This window comes from Ranitomeya variabilis, chromosome 5 (genome assembly GCF_051348905.1).
Source record: "Ranitomeya variabilis isolate aRanVar5 chromosome 5, aRanVar5.hap1, whole genome shotgun sequence".
NCBI classification, from domain to species: domain Eukaryota; kingdom Metazoa; phylum Chordata; class Amphibia; order Anura; family Dendrobatidae; genus Ranitomeya; species Ranitomeya variabilis.
The window spans coordinates 206892852-206909602 of record NC_135236.1 but is presented as its reverse complement, the minus strand read 5'-3'; the positions used below and the strand labels follow the sequence as shown (position 1 = coordinate 206909602).

The following is a 16751-nucleotide window of genomic DNA, read 5'->3' as shown; positions in this document are numbered from 1 at the left end:
AGTGCGGCCGCTGAGGCTTCAAAGGCTGAACGCGCCATATTGTCGATCTGACGATCGGTTGGATTTTTAATAGAGGCGACCTCCGAGGAGGATAAAACAGATTTCGTAGCTAGGGGCGATACCGGAGGATCTACTGGGGGAGATTGTGACCAATCTTTTCTTAGATCCTGGGCAAAGGAATATTTGGACTCCATGGGCTTCTGCCCTGTGAATCGTTTATCTGGACGGATCCTGAGAGATTCAACAATTTGCCTAAACTCGGGATGAGGGGCGAACACTCTGTGAGCTCGTTTGGTCCTCTTAAAGGACACGGCATGATCCGTTTTAGATAAGGGTTCCTCCTCAAGTCTCAAAGCCTTATTCACTGACACAATTAGAGAGTCGAGAGTCTCCTGATCGTGATGAAATTCCTGATCTAGGGACGTATCAGAATCGTCCTCTGAAACAGGTTCTCTACTAGCCCCAATGGAAGGGGAGTGAGAAATGGAGCTCTCAGAACCTGAAAACCGTTGATGGTCTGGGGATATGGCATGAGTCCTTTTCCTGGAAGAGTGAGAACTCCTTGGCAAGGTACGACCCCTGGAGTACGAGGGGTTCTGACCATCGGAAGCGTCGTCCGTATTAGTGCCCTGGTTAAAGGAAGGGTCTCAGAACGAGTCTAACGCTTTTGCCAGGGATGCCATAGACCGGGAAAGGGAGGTAGCCCACTCAGGGGGATTAGGCTCACTGGGTTCAGTATCAGCAACAGGTGGTTCCTGAGCAGTCACCGGTTCACAATCTGTGCACAATGCAGTATTGTGACCCCGGGGTAATGATCTTACAAGAGGTACAAGCAGCGAAAAATACAGTGTGGGTTTTCCCAGACTTTTTGTGAGGCTTTGGTTGAGACATAGTAAAGCCTAGAGGAAAGCGCTTACTAGCAGGGGAAGGGTTAAGCTATGTGTCTGCAGCTTACCCAGGTCCTGTGCCTTGAGTCCCCAGGGCAGGTCTGCAGTGTAGGCAGAGAAAAACGCTAGTCCTGAGGGCTGTGATAGGAAACGCTGGAGCAGTGCTGCAGCATCAGGGCTGTGGGTGTCCCAAGATGGCCGCCGAGACCAGGAAGTGGGAGCTCATCACAGGGAACGAGAAGAGCCAGGAAAAGTGGGCGGGGCTAACTGCCGGTGGGCGTGGCCAAAACTCCGGCCTGTATTGAGGGAAATTTTTTTTTTCTTCTTCTTTCTGCGGTTGCGGTCTGCAGCGCCGGGAACGCTATTAGCGCCAACATTAGCTGCACTCCTTCGTGGGGTTGCCGCACTACGGACCACCCACGGACACAGGCTTAAGGTGCGGACCTCCCATACCCCGGGGACCAGGACCCCCCTAGCGCCTCGGCCCCCGCAGTGTACTCACGGTAGATGCGGTGGGCCGGTGCTCAATCCACCGCCGCCATAGTCAGGGAGGGGGTGGACAGCTTCTGCCGCCATGCGTCATCCGCTTTATCAGTGGTGATGCAGAGGGGGGCTGCACAGACGCCATATATATTATGTCTGGCTATGCACCTGGCTCCAGTAGAGGTAGATGGAGGGCTACTCCATGTGGTCGCCTGCTATGGAGGGGGGAGATCGTAACGCGAAGGAACCGTCGCCCGTAATATGAGCTCAGGGCTGGCATCCAACGTTGCAGGAAAGGATACAGGAGGGACGTTCCACGTACTTGCCTGTTGATGGGTTCGGGGGAGATCAGAACTTAGAAAGGAACCGTCGCCCCCATTTGCTCTGTTAAGGAAAAATAGAATAAAAAGTAAAAAGCTAAAATAAAAACGGTGGGGTCTGAAAGCAGACCCAAGTGCCTCCTACAGACACTAAGCAAGAACTGGTTCACTGAGAGCCAGCAGGAGGGTGTATACTGCAGGGGAGGAGCTATTCGATCTGTATTACTTAGTGTCCTCCTAGTGGCAGCAGCATAACACCCATGGTCCTGTGTCCCCCAATGAGGAGTGGGAGAAAACTAAACTCCAAATCACAGAACTGTGTGGTTTTCTTTTGCAATTTCACCACACTTGGATTTTTTTACCCGTTTTCCAGTACATCCCATGGTAGAGTGAGTGGTGTCAATAAAAAGTACAAATCGTCCTGCAAAAAACAAGACTTCATATGGGCCATGTAGCCAAGAAAATAAAAAGTTACAGCTCTTGGAAGAAGAGATGGAAAAAGAAAAAAAAAAGCGACTTTAGCTCCATTCAATATCTGTAGGAGTGATGTATGCAGAGAAGCCCTGCGTTCAGGAACTCAATTCTAGTGATTAGTGGGGATTCACTACTCTTCATGCATCGCCTATGCTGTGGATAAGGAATCATCTGTTCTGTGGGAGTACTACTCTATATGGAGCACACTGTGGTTACTTACACAGCACTAGCCCTGCCCCAGGATCACAGGGCAATGTCCTAAGCTTAGGGATTGATGTTGGCAATTACAATCTGAATACTGAACTTTTGAATTATAGTGGGATTTACATTTCACATTTTAACTGAATATGCCTTACCTGGGCTCAACACTGAGAAAGTTAGGAAGCTTCACAAAATACAAGTCGTTTCCAAGGTCTGTGTTCACTTTAGGGATCTCTACTTCTATTCTGGTCTCAGGAACGGGTTCCTCTTCTTGATGATCGTGGTCCATTCCATCTTCATCCTGGAGAATCAAAAAAGGTGAGTATGTCAGTCTTCCTGATGCGACATATTACAAATATACATATAATGTTAGAATGCGTCCAATCCACAAACAATAACATTTTTCTTTCATTGCCAAGTGATTTGTTATTACACGATAATATATTCACATGAATTAACAGTGAAAAACAACCACATTCAGAGGATGCAGATACTGTAGAAATCGAGACAGTAGACACCTGAATCATGGGCGATGCGCGCCAGTTTCCAGCCCTTTGGCTGTCCAGGCTGCAGTTTTCCGAGGTCTGCACTATATGCATATTCTATGGTCTGCCTTTAATCCAGAATGTGTGTAGAGAATAAAGGGAAGATCTAGAATAAGGAAGTCTAGCAAGTCTACATCTATGGGTACATACCATTGGTTGGCCTGGAGTTGGTGGTTTTTCTCCACCATCGCTGTCTGAAGAAATATCATCTGCGTCTCCAAACAAATCAGAGGAGCCCTTTTTTCCATCTATTAAAAGACATGATTAAATATGCCATTTTATTCAGAACATTTAAATGGGATTAATTAGATAAATGTGGTATCAGACACAGAACAGGAGATAGAGATTACAATATTTTATTAACAGACAAAAATTAGGCTCTGTCCCCAAGTCGGATTGGATATGCTGTGTGTCCGTTTGCCAAGTACAGTAAACTGAAGCAGAGACACCCTACTGAGCATTATGGGAGTCTGTCTGGTGTCCGCATGACGTCTGTTATTTGAATTTTTTCTCAGAATGGAAGAAAAGATTCTGCATATGGTGCGTTGTCATACATTCTAAAAACCGGTCCAATAATAATCAATAGGATCCCTCTGCTTAAACTTTTCAGCAGTTTTTCAGCTCATAAACTTGCAAAGGCAGAATTAAAAGAGCACAAATTAACCCCTTAATCCCATATGACGTACTATCCCGTCGAGGTGACCTGGGACTTAATTCCCAGTGACAGGATAGTACGTCATATGCGATCGGCCGCGCTCACGGGGGGAGCGCGGCCGAGTGTCAGCTGACTATCGCAGCTGACATCCGGCACTATGTGCCAGGAGTGGTCACGGACCGCCCCCGGCACACTGCGATCAAACATGATCACAGTGTGACGGCGGTATAGGGAAGCATCGCGCAGGGAGGGGGCTCCCTGCGTGCTTCCCTGAGACCCCTGGAGCAACGCGATGTGATCGCGTTGCTCCGAGCATCTTTTACCTCCTATCCCTGCAGGCCCCGGATCCAAAATGGCCGCGGGGCTGCATCCGGGTCCTGCAGGGATTACTTCCGGGTCCAGTGCAGGCGCTGGTAAGCCTGCAGCGCTGCTAGTCAGATCGCTGATCTGACAGAGTGCTGTGCAAACTGTCAGATCAGCGATCTGTGATGTCCCCCCCCTGGGACAAAGTAAAAAAAAAAAAAATCCACGTGTAAAAAAAAATAAAATTAAAAATTCCTAAATAAAGAAAAAAATATATATATTATTCCCATAAATACATTTCTTTATGTAAATAAAAAAAAACAAACAATAAAAGTACACATATTTAGTATCGCTGCGTCCGTAACGACCCAACCTATAAAACTGTCCCACTAGTTAACCCCTTCAGTGAACACCGTAAGAAAAAAAAAACGAGCCAAAAAACAACGCTTTATTATCATAACGCTCAACAAAAAGTTGAACACCACATGATCAAAAAGATGGATATAAATAACCATGGTACCGCTGAAAACGTCATCTTGTCCCGCAAAAAACAAGCCACCATACATCATCATAAGAAAAAAAATAAAAAAGTTATATAGTCTTCAGAATAAAGCGATGCCAAAATAATTATTTTTTCTATAAAATAGCTTTTATCGTATAAAAGCTCCAAAACATAAAAAAATGATATAAATGAGATATCGCTGTAATCGTACTGACCCGAAGAATAAAACTGCTTTATCAATTTTACCAAACGTGGAACGGTATAAACGCCTCCCCCAAAAGAAATTCATTAATAGCTGGTTTTTGGTCATTCTTCCTCACAAAAATCAGAATAAAAAGCGATCAAAAAATGTCATGTGCCCGAAAATGTTAATAAAAATGTCAACTCGTCCCGCAAAAAACAAGACCTCACATGACTCTGTGGACCAAAATATGGAAAAATTATAGGTCTCAAAATGTGGAGACGCAAAAACTTTTTTGCTATAAAAAGCGTCTTTTAGTGTGTGACAGCTGCCAATCATAAAAATCCGATATAAAAAAACGCTATAAAAGTAAATCAAACCCCCCTTCATTACCCCCTTAGTTAGGGAAAAATAATAAAATAAAAAAAATGTATTTATTTCCATTTTCCCATTAGGATTAGGGCTAGGGTTGGGGCTAGGGTTGGGGCTAAAGTTAGGGTTTGGATTACATTTACGGTTGGGGTTAGGGGTGTGTCAGGGTTAGGGGTGTGGTTAGGGTTAGGGTTGGGATTAGGGTTAGGGGTGTGTTTGGATTAGGGTTTCAGGTAGAATTGGGGAGTTTCCACTGTTCAGGCACATCAGGGGCTCTCTAAACGCGACATGGCGTCCGATCTCAATTCCAGCCAATTCTGCGTTGAAAAAGTAAAACAGTGCTCCTTCCCTTCCGAGCTCTCCCGTGCGCCCAAACAGGGGTTTACCCCCAACATATGGGGTATCAGCGTACTCGGGACAAATTGGACAACAACTTTTGGGGTCCAAGTTCTCTTGTTATCCTTGGGAAAATAAAAATTTGGGGGGCTAAAAATCATTTTTGTGGGAAAAAAATAGGGATTTTTGTGTGTACTCACCGTAAAATCCTTTTCTCCGAGCCACTCATTGGGGGACACAGGACCATGGGTTATGCTGCTGCCACTAGGAGGCTGACACTAAGCTGAGACAAAAAAAGGTTAGCTCCTCCCCTGCAGTATACACCATCATGCTGGCTTCCAGAGACCCAGTTCAGTGCAAAAGCAGTAGGATAATAACAATATAACAAATAACATTAGCATATAACATGTCAAACAAACAGTCAAAGACCAAAAAGAAAAAGGCAACGAGCCGTAAGGCTACCAGGGTGGGTGCTGTGTCCCCCAATGAGTGGCTCGGAGAAAAGGATTTTACGGTGAGTACACACAAAAATCCCTATTTCTCCTTCGCCTCATTGGGGGACACAGGACCATGGGACGTCCCAAAGCAGTCCCTGGGAGGGAAACAATACAACCAAATAACTCCGTGTACCATCTGACTACAGGTGCGCAACGGCCGCTTGCAGGATACGCCTGCCAAGGGCCGCGTCCGCAGAGGAGTGAATGTGGACATTGTAATGCTTTGTGAAGGTGTGCAGGCTAGACCACGTTGCGGCCTTGCAAACCTGCTCCGCTGTTGCCTGGTGCCGGATGGCCCAGGAAGCACCCATCGACCGAGTGGAATGAGCTCTAATCCCCGCCGGGATAGGACTGCCTCTGACCCGATAGGATTCCTGGATAGCAGATCGGATCCATCTGGCTATCGTGGATTTAGACGCAGCCAAACCCTTTCTGTGACCCTCCGGGAGCACGAAAAGGGCGTCCGATTTCCTGAAATGAGCCGTTCTGGAAATGTACCTCCTGAGGGCCCGTACCACGTCCAAAGTATGGAGAGCCTTCTCGACCCTATGCTTGGGCTGCGGACAAAAAGAAGGAAGGATGATGTCCTCGTTAAGATGAAAAGATGAGACCACCTTCGGAAGAAACGCCGGGGAAGGGCGTAGGACCACTTTGTCCTGATGAAAGGCCAGAAACGGTGCCCGGCAGGACAAAGCGGCGAGCTCTGAAACCCTTCTGATGGACGTCACCGCTACCAGGAAGGCAACCTTCCATGAGAGGACAGAGAGCGGAACATCTTGAAGGGGTTCGAACGGAGGCTCCTGAAGAACCCCCAGGACCAAGTTGAGATCCCAGGTCTCTAACGGCATCCTGTAAGGAGGAACCACATGGGAGACTCCCTGAATGAAGGTCTTGACTTGAAGGTTGGCGGCGATCCTGCGCTGAAAGAGCACGGATAACGCTGAGATCTGGCCTTTGAGGGAACTCAGAGCCAGTCCGGAGTCAAGACCGGACTGAAGGAAACTCAAGATGCAAGGGATAGAGAAAACGAGCGGAGGGAGCCCTCGGAGCCTGCACCATGAAAAGAATGATTTCCAGACGCGGTGGTAAATGGAGGTGGAAGACGCCTTTCGAGCACTTAACATGGTGGAGATGACCTGCTGGGAGAAACCGGCACGAGTTAGAATCCAGGTTTCAACAGCCACGCCGTTAAACGTAGGGCCCCTGAGCTCTGGTGGCAGATCGGACCTTGGCGAAGTAGGTCTGGGCGGTCTGGTAACCGCCAGGGGACGTCGGCTACGAGCTGAACGAGTTCCGCGTACCAAGCGCGGCGTGGCCAATCTGGGGCGACTAGAATGACCGGAACCCCCTCCGTCTTGATCTTTCGGATCACCTTCGGCAGTAAGGGAAGAGGAGGAAACACATATGGGAGTTGAAACTGATGCCACGGGAAAATCAGCGCGTCCACTCCGATAGCCTGGGGATCCCGAGAACGAGCAATGAAGTTGTGAACCTTGGTGTTCAATCTGGACGCCATCAGATCCACGTCCGGGCTCCCCCAGCGAAGACAGATCTGTCGAAAAACCTCTGGGTGGAGTTCCCACTCCCCCGAGGCAAGGCCCTGGCGGCTCAGGAAGTCAGCCGCCCAGTTCTCGACTCCTGGAATGTGCACCGCAGAGATGATGGAATGGTTGGTTTCGGCCCAACGAAGGATGTGGGAGACTTCCTTCATCGCCGCCCCGCTGCGGGTACCCCCCTGGTGGTTGATGTAAGCCACCGCCGTGACGTTGTCCGATTGGACTCGTATTGGGTGACCCGCGAGCAGGGTGTGAAAGCGACTCAGGGCAAGTCTGATAGCCCGAATCTCCAGGATGTTGATGAGGAGTCTGGATTCCTGAATTGTCCAACGGCCCTGGGCAGAGTGGTGAAGAAACACCGCTCCCCAGCCGAGAAGACTGGCGTCGGTAGTTACCACTAACCAGCGGATAGGGAGGAAGGACTTCCCCTGGAGAAGAGATTGACCCAGGGTCCACCATACAAGGGATTGTCTGACCCGCGGGGACAGGGGACAAGGGCGATCGAGACATGGGAGGCTCCTGTCCCAGTTGCCCAGCAAAGCCTGTTGCAAGGGGCGGAGATGGAGTTGAGCGAAAGGGACCGCTTCGATTGCTGCAACCATCTTTCCCAGAATCTTCATGGCGAACCGAATGGTTCTCGGGCGAGGATGGCAGAGCGTACGGGCTCCCTGCTGAAGCGCTTGGGCCTTGGACCGAGGAAGCAAGACCAGACCCCTTGAAGTGTCCAGGATAATTCCCAGAAAGGAGATCCGACGGGCAGGAACGGGAGAGGACTTGTCCAAGTTGATCAACCAGCCCAGACGCGAAAGAGAATCCAGGGTAATGTGGACACTTGACTCGCAGGCCTGAAACGACGGGCCCTTTATGAGGAGATCGTCTAAGTAAGGTAACACGACGACTCCTCGAGAATGAAGGATGGCCATGACAGCCGCCATGACCTTTGTGAATAGCCTGGGCGCTGTGGCAAGACCGAAGGGTAAGGCCGTGAACTGGAAATGGTCCTCTCGAACGGCAAAGCGGAGGAACCTCTGATGAGGCGGGAATATCGGAACGTGAAGATAGGCATCCTTGATGTCTATCGATGCCAGGAATTCCCCCCGTTCCATCGACGAGATGACCGATCTGAGCGATTCCATCCTGAAGTGCCGTACTCTTACGCACTTGTTCAGGAGCTTCAGATCCAAAATGGGGCGCACTTTTCCGTCCTTCTTTGGCACGACGAAGAGGTTTGAGTAGAAACCTTTGAACCTCTCGTGCTCCGGGACCGGAACAATGACCCCGCTTTGGCGGAGGGAGTGAATGGCGCAAAGGAGGGCGCGAGACTGAGTTCCCGAGCTGGGGAGACGGGAGGGGAAGAACCGAGTTGGAGGAGGCGAGGAGAACTCTATTTTGTAGCCAGACGATACCAGATCCCTGACCCATTCGTCGTGAATGACGGAGAGCCAGGTTTGTAGAAAAAGGAGAAGACGTCCTCCTACTCTGGTGGTATCGACTGGCGCCGTTCCCGAGTCATTGAGACGGGAATCTGGGGGGTCTCGAACCTCTGGTTCTGGACTGCCTCGGCTTCCCTCGCCAGGAAGGATTCGGCCTGAAGGATGGACGAGCGTCTCTGTGCGGGCGGATCGGTCTGATCTGGGAAGACCGGTAGGAGTGGACCAGGCTGGGCTGGTACGAAAGGGCCGAAAACGAAAGTAAGGCTGGCGCTGGAAGGCCGCCTTGGGCCTCTGTTGGGGAAGGAACTTGCTCTTTCCCCCTGTAGCGTCGGAAATCAGCTGGTCAAGCTTTTCGCCGAAAAGGCGCCCACTTTGAAAAGGGAGAGAGATCAGTGATTTTTTAGAGGAGGAATCTGCGCGCCACTCTCTGAGCCAAAGAGCCCTTCTGATAGAGATGGCGTTAGAAGCCGCCGATGCTGCGCAATTCGCTGCATCAAGGGAGGCGTACATCACGTAATCGCTAGCCATGGCTATCTGTTTAGCCAGGTCCGCCATCTCAGACGGGAGGTCCTGTTCGTGAATGGATTTCGCTAGAGCATCCGCCCAGGAAACCATTGCCTTAGTCACCCAAGCCGCGGCGAAGGAGGGGGACAGGGAAGAGCCTGAGGCTTCATACACTGAGCGAGCTAGAGAATCTAGCTGACGTTCAGAGGGACTCTTAATTGAGGCTCCATCTGGGACTGAAAGAAGTGTCTTGGAAGCCAAGCGTGATACCGGGGGATCTACTATGGGGGGATCCGTCCAGTCTTTCACGAGATCTGCTGAGAAGGGATACTTTGAGACCAGATCCTTCTTACCCGAGAAACGCTTATCTGGACGCTCCCTGTGTCGTCTGACTATATCCAGAAAAGCTGGGTGAGAGGCAAAAGTTTTGTGGGAACGCTTGGTTCTGGTAAAAGAGACCGCGTGTTCCGGAGCGGAATTAGAGTCATCATCCACCTTAAGCGCGTGATTGACTGCGACAATGAGGGAGTCAACCGTAGCTCTGAACTCCGGAGCCTCCGGGTCCCATGATACCTCGGACTCATGTTCAGAGTCATGAACGCTGCGAGCCCCCAAAGAGGGTGAGCGAGAGGTGGAGCCGCCAGAGTCTGAGTGGCGAGGTGAACGTTCAGGAGAGGTAGTACGGGTCCGTTTTCTGGATGACCGTGCCTCTTTAAATGGAGAGCAGCCCCTGCCTGCCGACGATTCCCCTGCTGAGGAGGGATCTCTGAACACCTGTAACGGATTGCCTCGTTCCCCGGGAGGATTTTGAATGGATTTGATGGCGTTGGCTAAAAAATCCACGGACTGCGAAAGAGAAACGGCCCACGGGGGGCGATTAGGTACGCCGGAGTCGGTGGCGGTGGTGGGCTCCTGGGCACATGGAGCATCGCAGGCAGAGCAGAGGGGAGAGCTTTGAGGCCTAGGGAGTGGGGCCTGGCAGGTGGTACACGCAGAAAAAAAGGTCATATGCACCTTAGAGGATTTTTTGGACCTTGAGTGGGACATGGTGTACACTGATGCCAGATAGGGTCTAGCCTAAGGAAGCGAGGGCGACGCTGCAGGAGAGAGCTGACGGTCTCCTTACCCTGGTCCTGTGTCCCACAGAGGAAGAAGACAGAGAGAGAGAGGCGGCAGAAGGATTAGGCGACCGCTGGCGTGCACAGCGCTGCACGTGGAGGACGCTGCGGTTGGAAGACCAGGAGCTGCCGGCGTGCAGAGAATCCAAGATGGCCGCCGAGACCTGGGGAAGAGATCTCGCACACAGCGAGAAGCGCCAGGACCGGAGGCGGAGCTGCGCGATGACGCGAAAAAGGGGGCGGAGCCTATCGGGAAGCGCCAGATCCCCGGCCGGCAAGGCCGAAGCCGGGGACTAAATTTGCGACTTCGGCCCGGAGCGCGGCCGCCGATGCCGGGAACACAAAAGGGGGCCCAGGGAAAAAGTGCCACTAGACAGGGGGAGCCCTCCGAACCGCAGAGCCGGCGCCATCCCCCCCCCCATTCCACAAGACACTTACCCTGAGGAGCAGCGCACCAGGGGCTGAGGTAGGAGTGTCTGGGGTGAAGAAAAAAACAGGGACGGTGCAGGTGTTGGGAAGCCTCCATCCACCAGCCCCAGAAAAAGGGAGGTGGAGAGGAACCGTCCACCACCTGAATCAGCAGCATGCAGTGGTGATGCAGGGAGTGCTGCACGGACGCCACGGGTACTAGTGCCTCTGTACAGCCGAGGGTGAAACCTGGTGGACAGGGCAGTCCGGCAATAAAAAGGCCTGGCTGCAGAAGAGGGTACTGGAGGTAAACACCAGTGCTCGTCTGGACAAAAGTGGGGAGATCGGTGCCCTATTGGGAAAAAAACCGTCGCCCCAAAAAGGTCAGCTCAGGCAGTGGCTCCCTCGTCGCAGGAGAGGATACGGTGAGGTGAAACTCCCGTGCTCGCCTGTTGTTGGTTCGGGGGAGATCGGACCATGAAAGAATCCGTCGCCCCCTTCGTCCGGGTAGAATTAAAAAACCAGTGTGCCTCCTACGGACAATAAGCTTGAACTGGGTCTCTGGAAGCCAGCATGAGGGTGTATACTGCAGGGGAGGAGCTAACCTTTTTTTGTCTCAGCTTAGTGTCAGCCTCCTAGTGGCAGCAGCATAACCCATGGTCCTGTGTCCCCCAATGAGGCGAAGGAGAAAAAAAGATTTTTTATTTTCACGGCTCTGCGTTGTAAACTGTAGTGAAACACTTGGGGGTTCAAAGTTCTCACAACACATCTAGATAAGTTCCTTGGGAGGTCTAGTTTCCAATATGGGGTCACTTCTTGGGGGTTTCTACTGTTTGGGTACATCAGGGGCTCTGCAAATGCAATGTGGCGCCTGCAGACCAATCCATCTACGTCGGCATTCCAAATGGCGCTCCTTCCCTTCCGAGCTCTGCCATGCGCCCAAACAGAGCTCCCCCCCCCCCCCCCCCACATATGGGATATCAGCGTACTCAGGACAAATTGGACAACAAGTTTTGGGGTCCAATTTCTCCTGTTACCCTTGGGAAAATACAAAACTGGGGGCTAATAAATAATTTTTGTGAAAAAAAGTGAATTTTTATTTTCACGGCTCTGCGTTATAAACTGTAGTGAAACACTTGGGGGTTCAAAGCTCTCAAAACACATCTAGATAAGTTCCTTAGGGGGTCTACTTTCCAAAATGGTGTCACTTGTGGGGGGTTTTAATGTTTAGGCACATCAGGGGCTCTCTAAACGCGACATGGTGTCCCATCTCAATTCCAGTCAATTTTGCATTGAAAAGTCAAATGGCGCTCCTTCCATCCGAGCTCTGCCATGCGCCCAAACAGAGGTTCCCCCCCCCCCACATACGGGGTATCAGCGTACTCCGGACAAATTGCACAACAATTTTTGGGGTCCAATTTCTTCTCTTACCCTTGGGAAAATAAAAAATTGGGGGCGAAAAGATCATTTTTGTGAAAAAATATGATTTTTTATTTTTACGGCTCTGCATTATAAACTTCTGTGAAGCACTTGGTGGGTCAAAGTGCTCACCACACGTCTAGATAAGTTCCTTAAGGGGTCTACTTTCCAAAACGGTGTCACTTGTGGGGGGTTTCAATGTTTAGGCACATCAGGGGCTCTACAAACGCAACATGGCGTCCCATCTCAATTCCAGTCAATTTTGCATTGAAAAGTCAAAAGGCGCTCCTTCGCTTCTGAGCTCTGCCATGCGCCCAAACAGTGGTTTATCCCCACATATGGGGTATCGGCGTACTCGGGACAAATTGTACAACAACTTTTGGGGTCCATTTTCTCCTGTTACCCTTGGTAAAATAAAACAAATTGGAGCCGAAGTAAATTTTTTGTGAAAAAAAGTTAAATGTTCATTTTTACTGAAACATTCCAAAAATTCCTGTGAAACACCTGAAGGGTTAATAAACTTCTTGAATGCGGTTTTGAGCACCTTGAGGGGTGCAGTTTTTAGAATGGTGTCACACTTGGTTATTTTCTATCATATAGACCCCTCAAAATGACTTCAAATGAGATGTGGTCCCTAAAAAAAAAATGGTGTTGTAAAAATGAGAAATTGCTGGTCAAATTTTAACCCTTATAACTCCCTAACTAAAAAAAATTTTGGTTCCAAAATTGTGCTGATGTAAAGTAGACATGTGGGGAATGTTACTTATTAAGTATTTTGTGTGACATATCTCTGTGATTTAATTGCATAAAAATTCAAAGTTAAAAAATTGCGAAATTTTCAAAATTTTCGCCAAATTTCCGTTTTTTTTCACAAATAAACGCAGGTAATAGCAAAGAAATGTTACCGCTATCATGAAGTACAATATGTCACGAGAAAATGTCAGAATCACTGGGATCCGTTGAAGCGTTCCAGAGTTATAACCTCATAAAGGGACAGTGGTCAGAATTGTAAAAGTTGGCCTGGTCATTAACGTGCAAACCACCCTTGGGGGTAAAGGGGTTAAAGACAGTCTGTTCAGCCAGGAGATACAATATCTCGAGGAAAGGAAAATTACACTGTTACTAATATCTTATCAATGTCAGCAACTGAATAGAAAAACAATATTAACCCCATCATGACCAAAGCGGTTTTCGGTTTTGCGTTTTCGGTTTTCGCTCCCCTCCTTCCCAGAACCATGACTTTTTTCCATCAATATGGCCATGTGAGGGCTTATTTTTTGAGGGACGAATTGTACTTTGGAACGACACCATTGGTTTTACCATGTTGTGTAACAGAAAATGGGAAAAAAATTCCCAAGTGCAGTGAAACTGCAAACAAAGTGCAATCCCACACTGTTTTTTGTTTAGCTTTTTTTGCCAGGTTCACTAAATGCTAAAACTGACCTGCCATTGTGATTCTCCCGGCCATTACGAGTTCTGACACCAAACATGTGTAGGTTATTTTTTACCTAACTGGTGAAAAAAAAATTCCAAACTTTGCTTAAAAAAAATTAAATAAAAATAATGATGGAATTTTCCGAGACCCGTAGCGTCTCCATGTTTGGGGATCTCGGGTCGGGTGAGGGCTTATTTTTTGCGTGCCTAGCTGACGTTTTTTGGTGCAGATATGAAAAAGGAATTCTGGCATTTTGACTTTTTTTTTTTTATAGCTACACCGTTTAACTATCAGGTTAATCTTTTTTTTATTGCTAGATCGGGCAATTCCAAATATGTGTAGGATTGATTTTTTTATTGTTTTATTTTGAATGGGGCAAAAGGGGGGTGTTTTGAACTTTTATATATTTTTTAAAAACATTTTTCTTTAACTTTTGGCATGCTTCAATAGCCTGCATAGGAGACTAAAAGCTGCCATAGCTCAATTGGCTCTGCTACATAGAGACGATGATCAGATTGCCTGTATGTAGCTGAATTACTGACTTGCTATGAGTGCCGACCACTGGGTGGCGCTCATAGCAATCCGGCACTGACAACCATAGAGGTCTCCAGGAGACCAGAGGTTGTCATGTCGATGAACCGATGACCCCCAATCATGTGACAGGGGTCACCAGTACCAGTGTGCCTATTTCCGGCACGATTGCCGGAAGCGCCATTTAAATGCCGCTGTCAAGAGTTTGACAGCGGCATCTAACTAGTTAATAGCTGCGGGTGGATCGTGATTCCACCCACGGCTATTGCGGGCACATGTCAGCTGTTCAAAACAGCTGACATGTCCCGGAAAAGATGTGGGCTCACTTCCGGAGCCCATATCAAAGGGAGGGATACCAACATCGGACTACTATTACGCCCGATGTCGGTAACGGGTTAATGTAAAGGCATAAACGTAAAAGTCTTATAGAAGGTCCCCGTACCTTTGGGTGCTTCCCCATCACTGTCTAACTCTGAGTCTGACTGGGGTTTCTTTTTCTTATGCCTCTGTCGTACAATCTCCTCTTCACTGTCGCTCCCTTTTCCAGATACTATGAAAGAAATCAGAAAATGTTACTCTTCGCACAAAATCCGTCATTGTAACGTACCACACACACACTATGTTGTTGTTTTATAAAACCTAGGAGTGAAACAGACCTGATTTGTGTTCTTGTTCTTCACCACCTGAATGTTGCTGCTTATCATCAGAGTGATGGCTGTCAAGTTCGTCATCATCTGAATGTTGCCTCCGCTCGTCGTCTGAATGTTGCCTCCGCTCGTCGTCTGAATGCTGTCTCCGTTCGTCGTCTGAATGGTGCCTCCTCTCGTCATCTGAATGTTGTCTATGCTCGTCATCTGAATGTTGTCTATGCTCGTCATCTGAATGTTGTCTATGCTCGTCATCTGAATGTTGTCTATGCTCGTCATCTGAATGTTGTCTATGCTCGTCATCTGAATGTTGTCTATGCTCGTCATCTGAATGCTGCCGCTCTTGGTCTTCATCATCTGAATGTTGCAGCTCATCATCTGATCGCAGCCGTTCATGTTCATCATCTGAATTCTGAAGCTTTGGCTCCTCCTCCTCATCATCATCTGATCGTTGATGATCCTGTTCTTCTCCATCTGAATGCTGTCTCTCATCATCAGAATGTCTCCGATCATGGTCATCGTCATCTGAGTGAAGTCTGTGATCGTCTTCGTCAGACTGATGATTTTCAATGTCTTCTCCATCAGACTGCTGATGCATCTCCTCATCTGATCTCATGGTTCTCTCATCATCTGAATGCTGTGCTTCATCCTCTGACATTTGAATTTTCTCCTCATCGTCAGATTGGTCACTTTTATCCTCTCTGCCCCATTTTTCGTCCTCTGAATGGGCATCTTTTTCTGACCCTTCGGCTTCAGAGTGGTGACTGCTATTGTCAGATTGGTGTCCTCCATCGTCATCTTCATCCTGAAAGTTTTCAGAGCCACTATGCTGCTCGGCATCTGAATGATCATTTACCTCTTGCTCAGAGGGGATGTTACCTTCAGACTGATTATCGGACCTTTCTGAATGGTAGCTACCACTGTGCTGGGACCCAGCTTCATCCTCACTATCATCACCAAAAAGTTCTCTGTTGCTGGGTTTTAAAGCAGAATGTCCATCATCATTGTCGTCGTGCTCACTGTCACTAGCAGAAGCATTACTCACGGAGCCGGCGTTCCTTGGTTCCGAATCAGAGCCAGATCCAGAGTGTGAGACTTCTAAAAGGTGGAAATAACAGGTCAGGTTACCTCATCATCAGCTCTACAATACACAGAAAGTGCTAACTCCACAGCTGTAATCTACATCAGCCTACAAATTCTACTTAAAGGGGTTGTCCACTTGTCCACTACTAGGACAACCCTTTCCCAATCTGAAGGTCTGCCTCGGTTAAAATAAAAACGTATACTCTTTGCCGGTACCATTCCAGCGGTACCGGCATTCACGTTCCCGGGGCTCCCATGAGGATATGATGCCCAATCAGCGCCGGTGTCATTGTCCTCACCTTCGGACAAATCGAACATTGAGAGGAAATCAGAGAGCAGGCACAGCCAGGACTATTTTGTCCGACAGTGACGCCAGCGCTGAGGCGTCACATGAGGTTTTTATGTCATGCAACCCAAGATGTAAAAACTTGATCTGAGCTCCGGGAACACAAGTGCCAACTCCACTGGAACAGTGCCGGAGGAGAGTGTAAGTGTTTTTATTTCAATGGAGGCAAACATTCACATGGAGACTGGGTTGTCCTAGTAGTGGGCAACCCCCTTAAAAGTGTTGTCTCCTTTCAGAACAATAAGCTCTGGTAGTTGCAGAACCCAAGGTCTAACGCTGTGTATCCAAAGCTGCACTGGTTTCTGTCTGCAGTGTGGACATCATGTTGACAGCGCTGCAGCCCATCACCGAGTTCAGGCGCTCTGCCTGTGTAGATGTGGAGCTCATCGATCAGCAGCAGCATTGTCGACGTGACATTAGCATTTCACACAAGGAACAGAGACCAGGGCAATGGCAGACACAGGATTAGCCACGATGAGGGTAAATAATATGGTTTTTGGAGGGATTTTTAGTAA

The 16751-nt window shown here is 48.8% G+C and overlaps 1 protein-coding gene across 1 annotated transcript in view; it reads right to left on the bottom strand.

Moving 5' to 3' along the window:
- Positions 1–16751, bottom strand: part of LEO1 (LEO1 component of Paf1/RNA polymerase II complex) — a 32049-nt gene that overhangs the window by 13814 nt on the left and 1484 nt on the right. Inside the window, exons 2-5 of the mRNA XM_077263754.1 lie at positions 14817–15905; positions 14603–14710; positions 3061–3158; positions 2521–2666 (exon numbers count right to left, since the gene is read on the bottom strand). Of these exons, the coding sequence (XP_077119869.1) occupies positions 2521–2666; positions 3061–3158; positions 14603–14710; positions 14817–15905 (1441 nt within the window). The remainder of the gene's footprint in view (positions 1–2520; positions 2667–3060; positions 3159–14602; positions 14711–14816; positions 15906–16751) is intronic.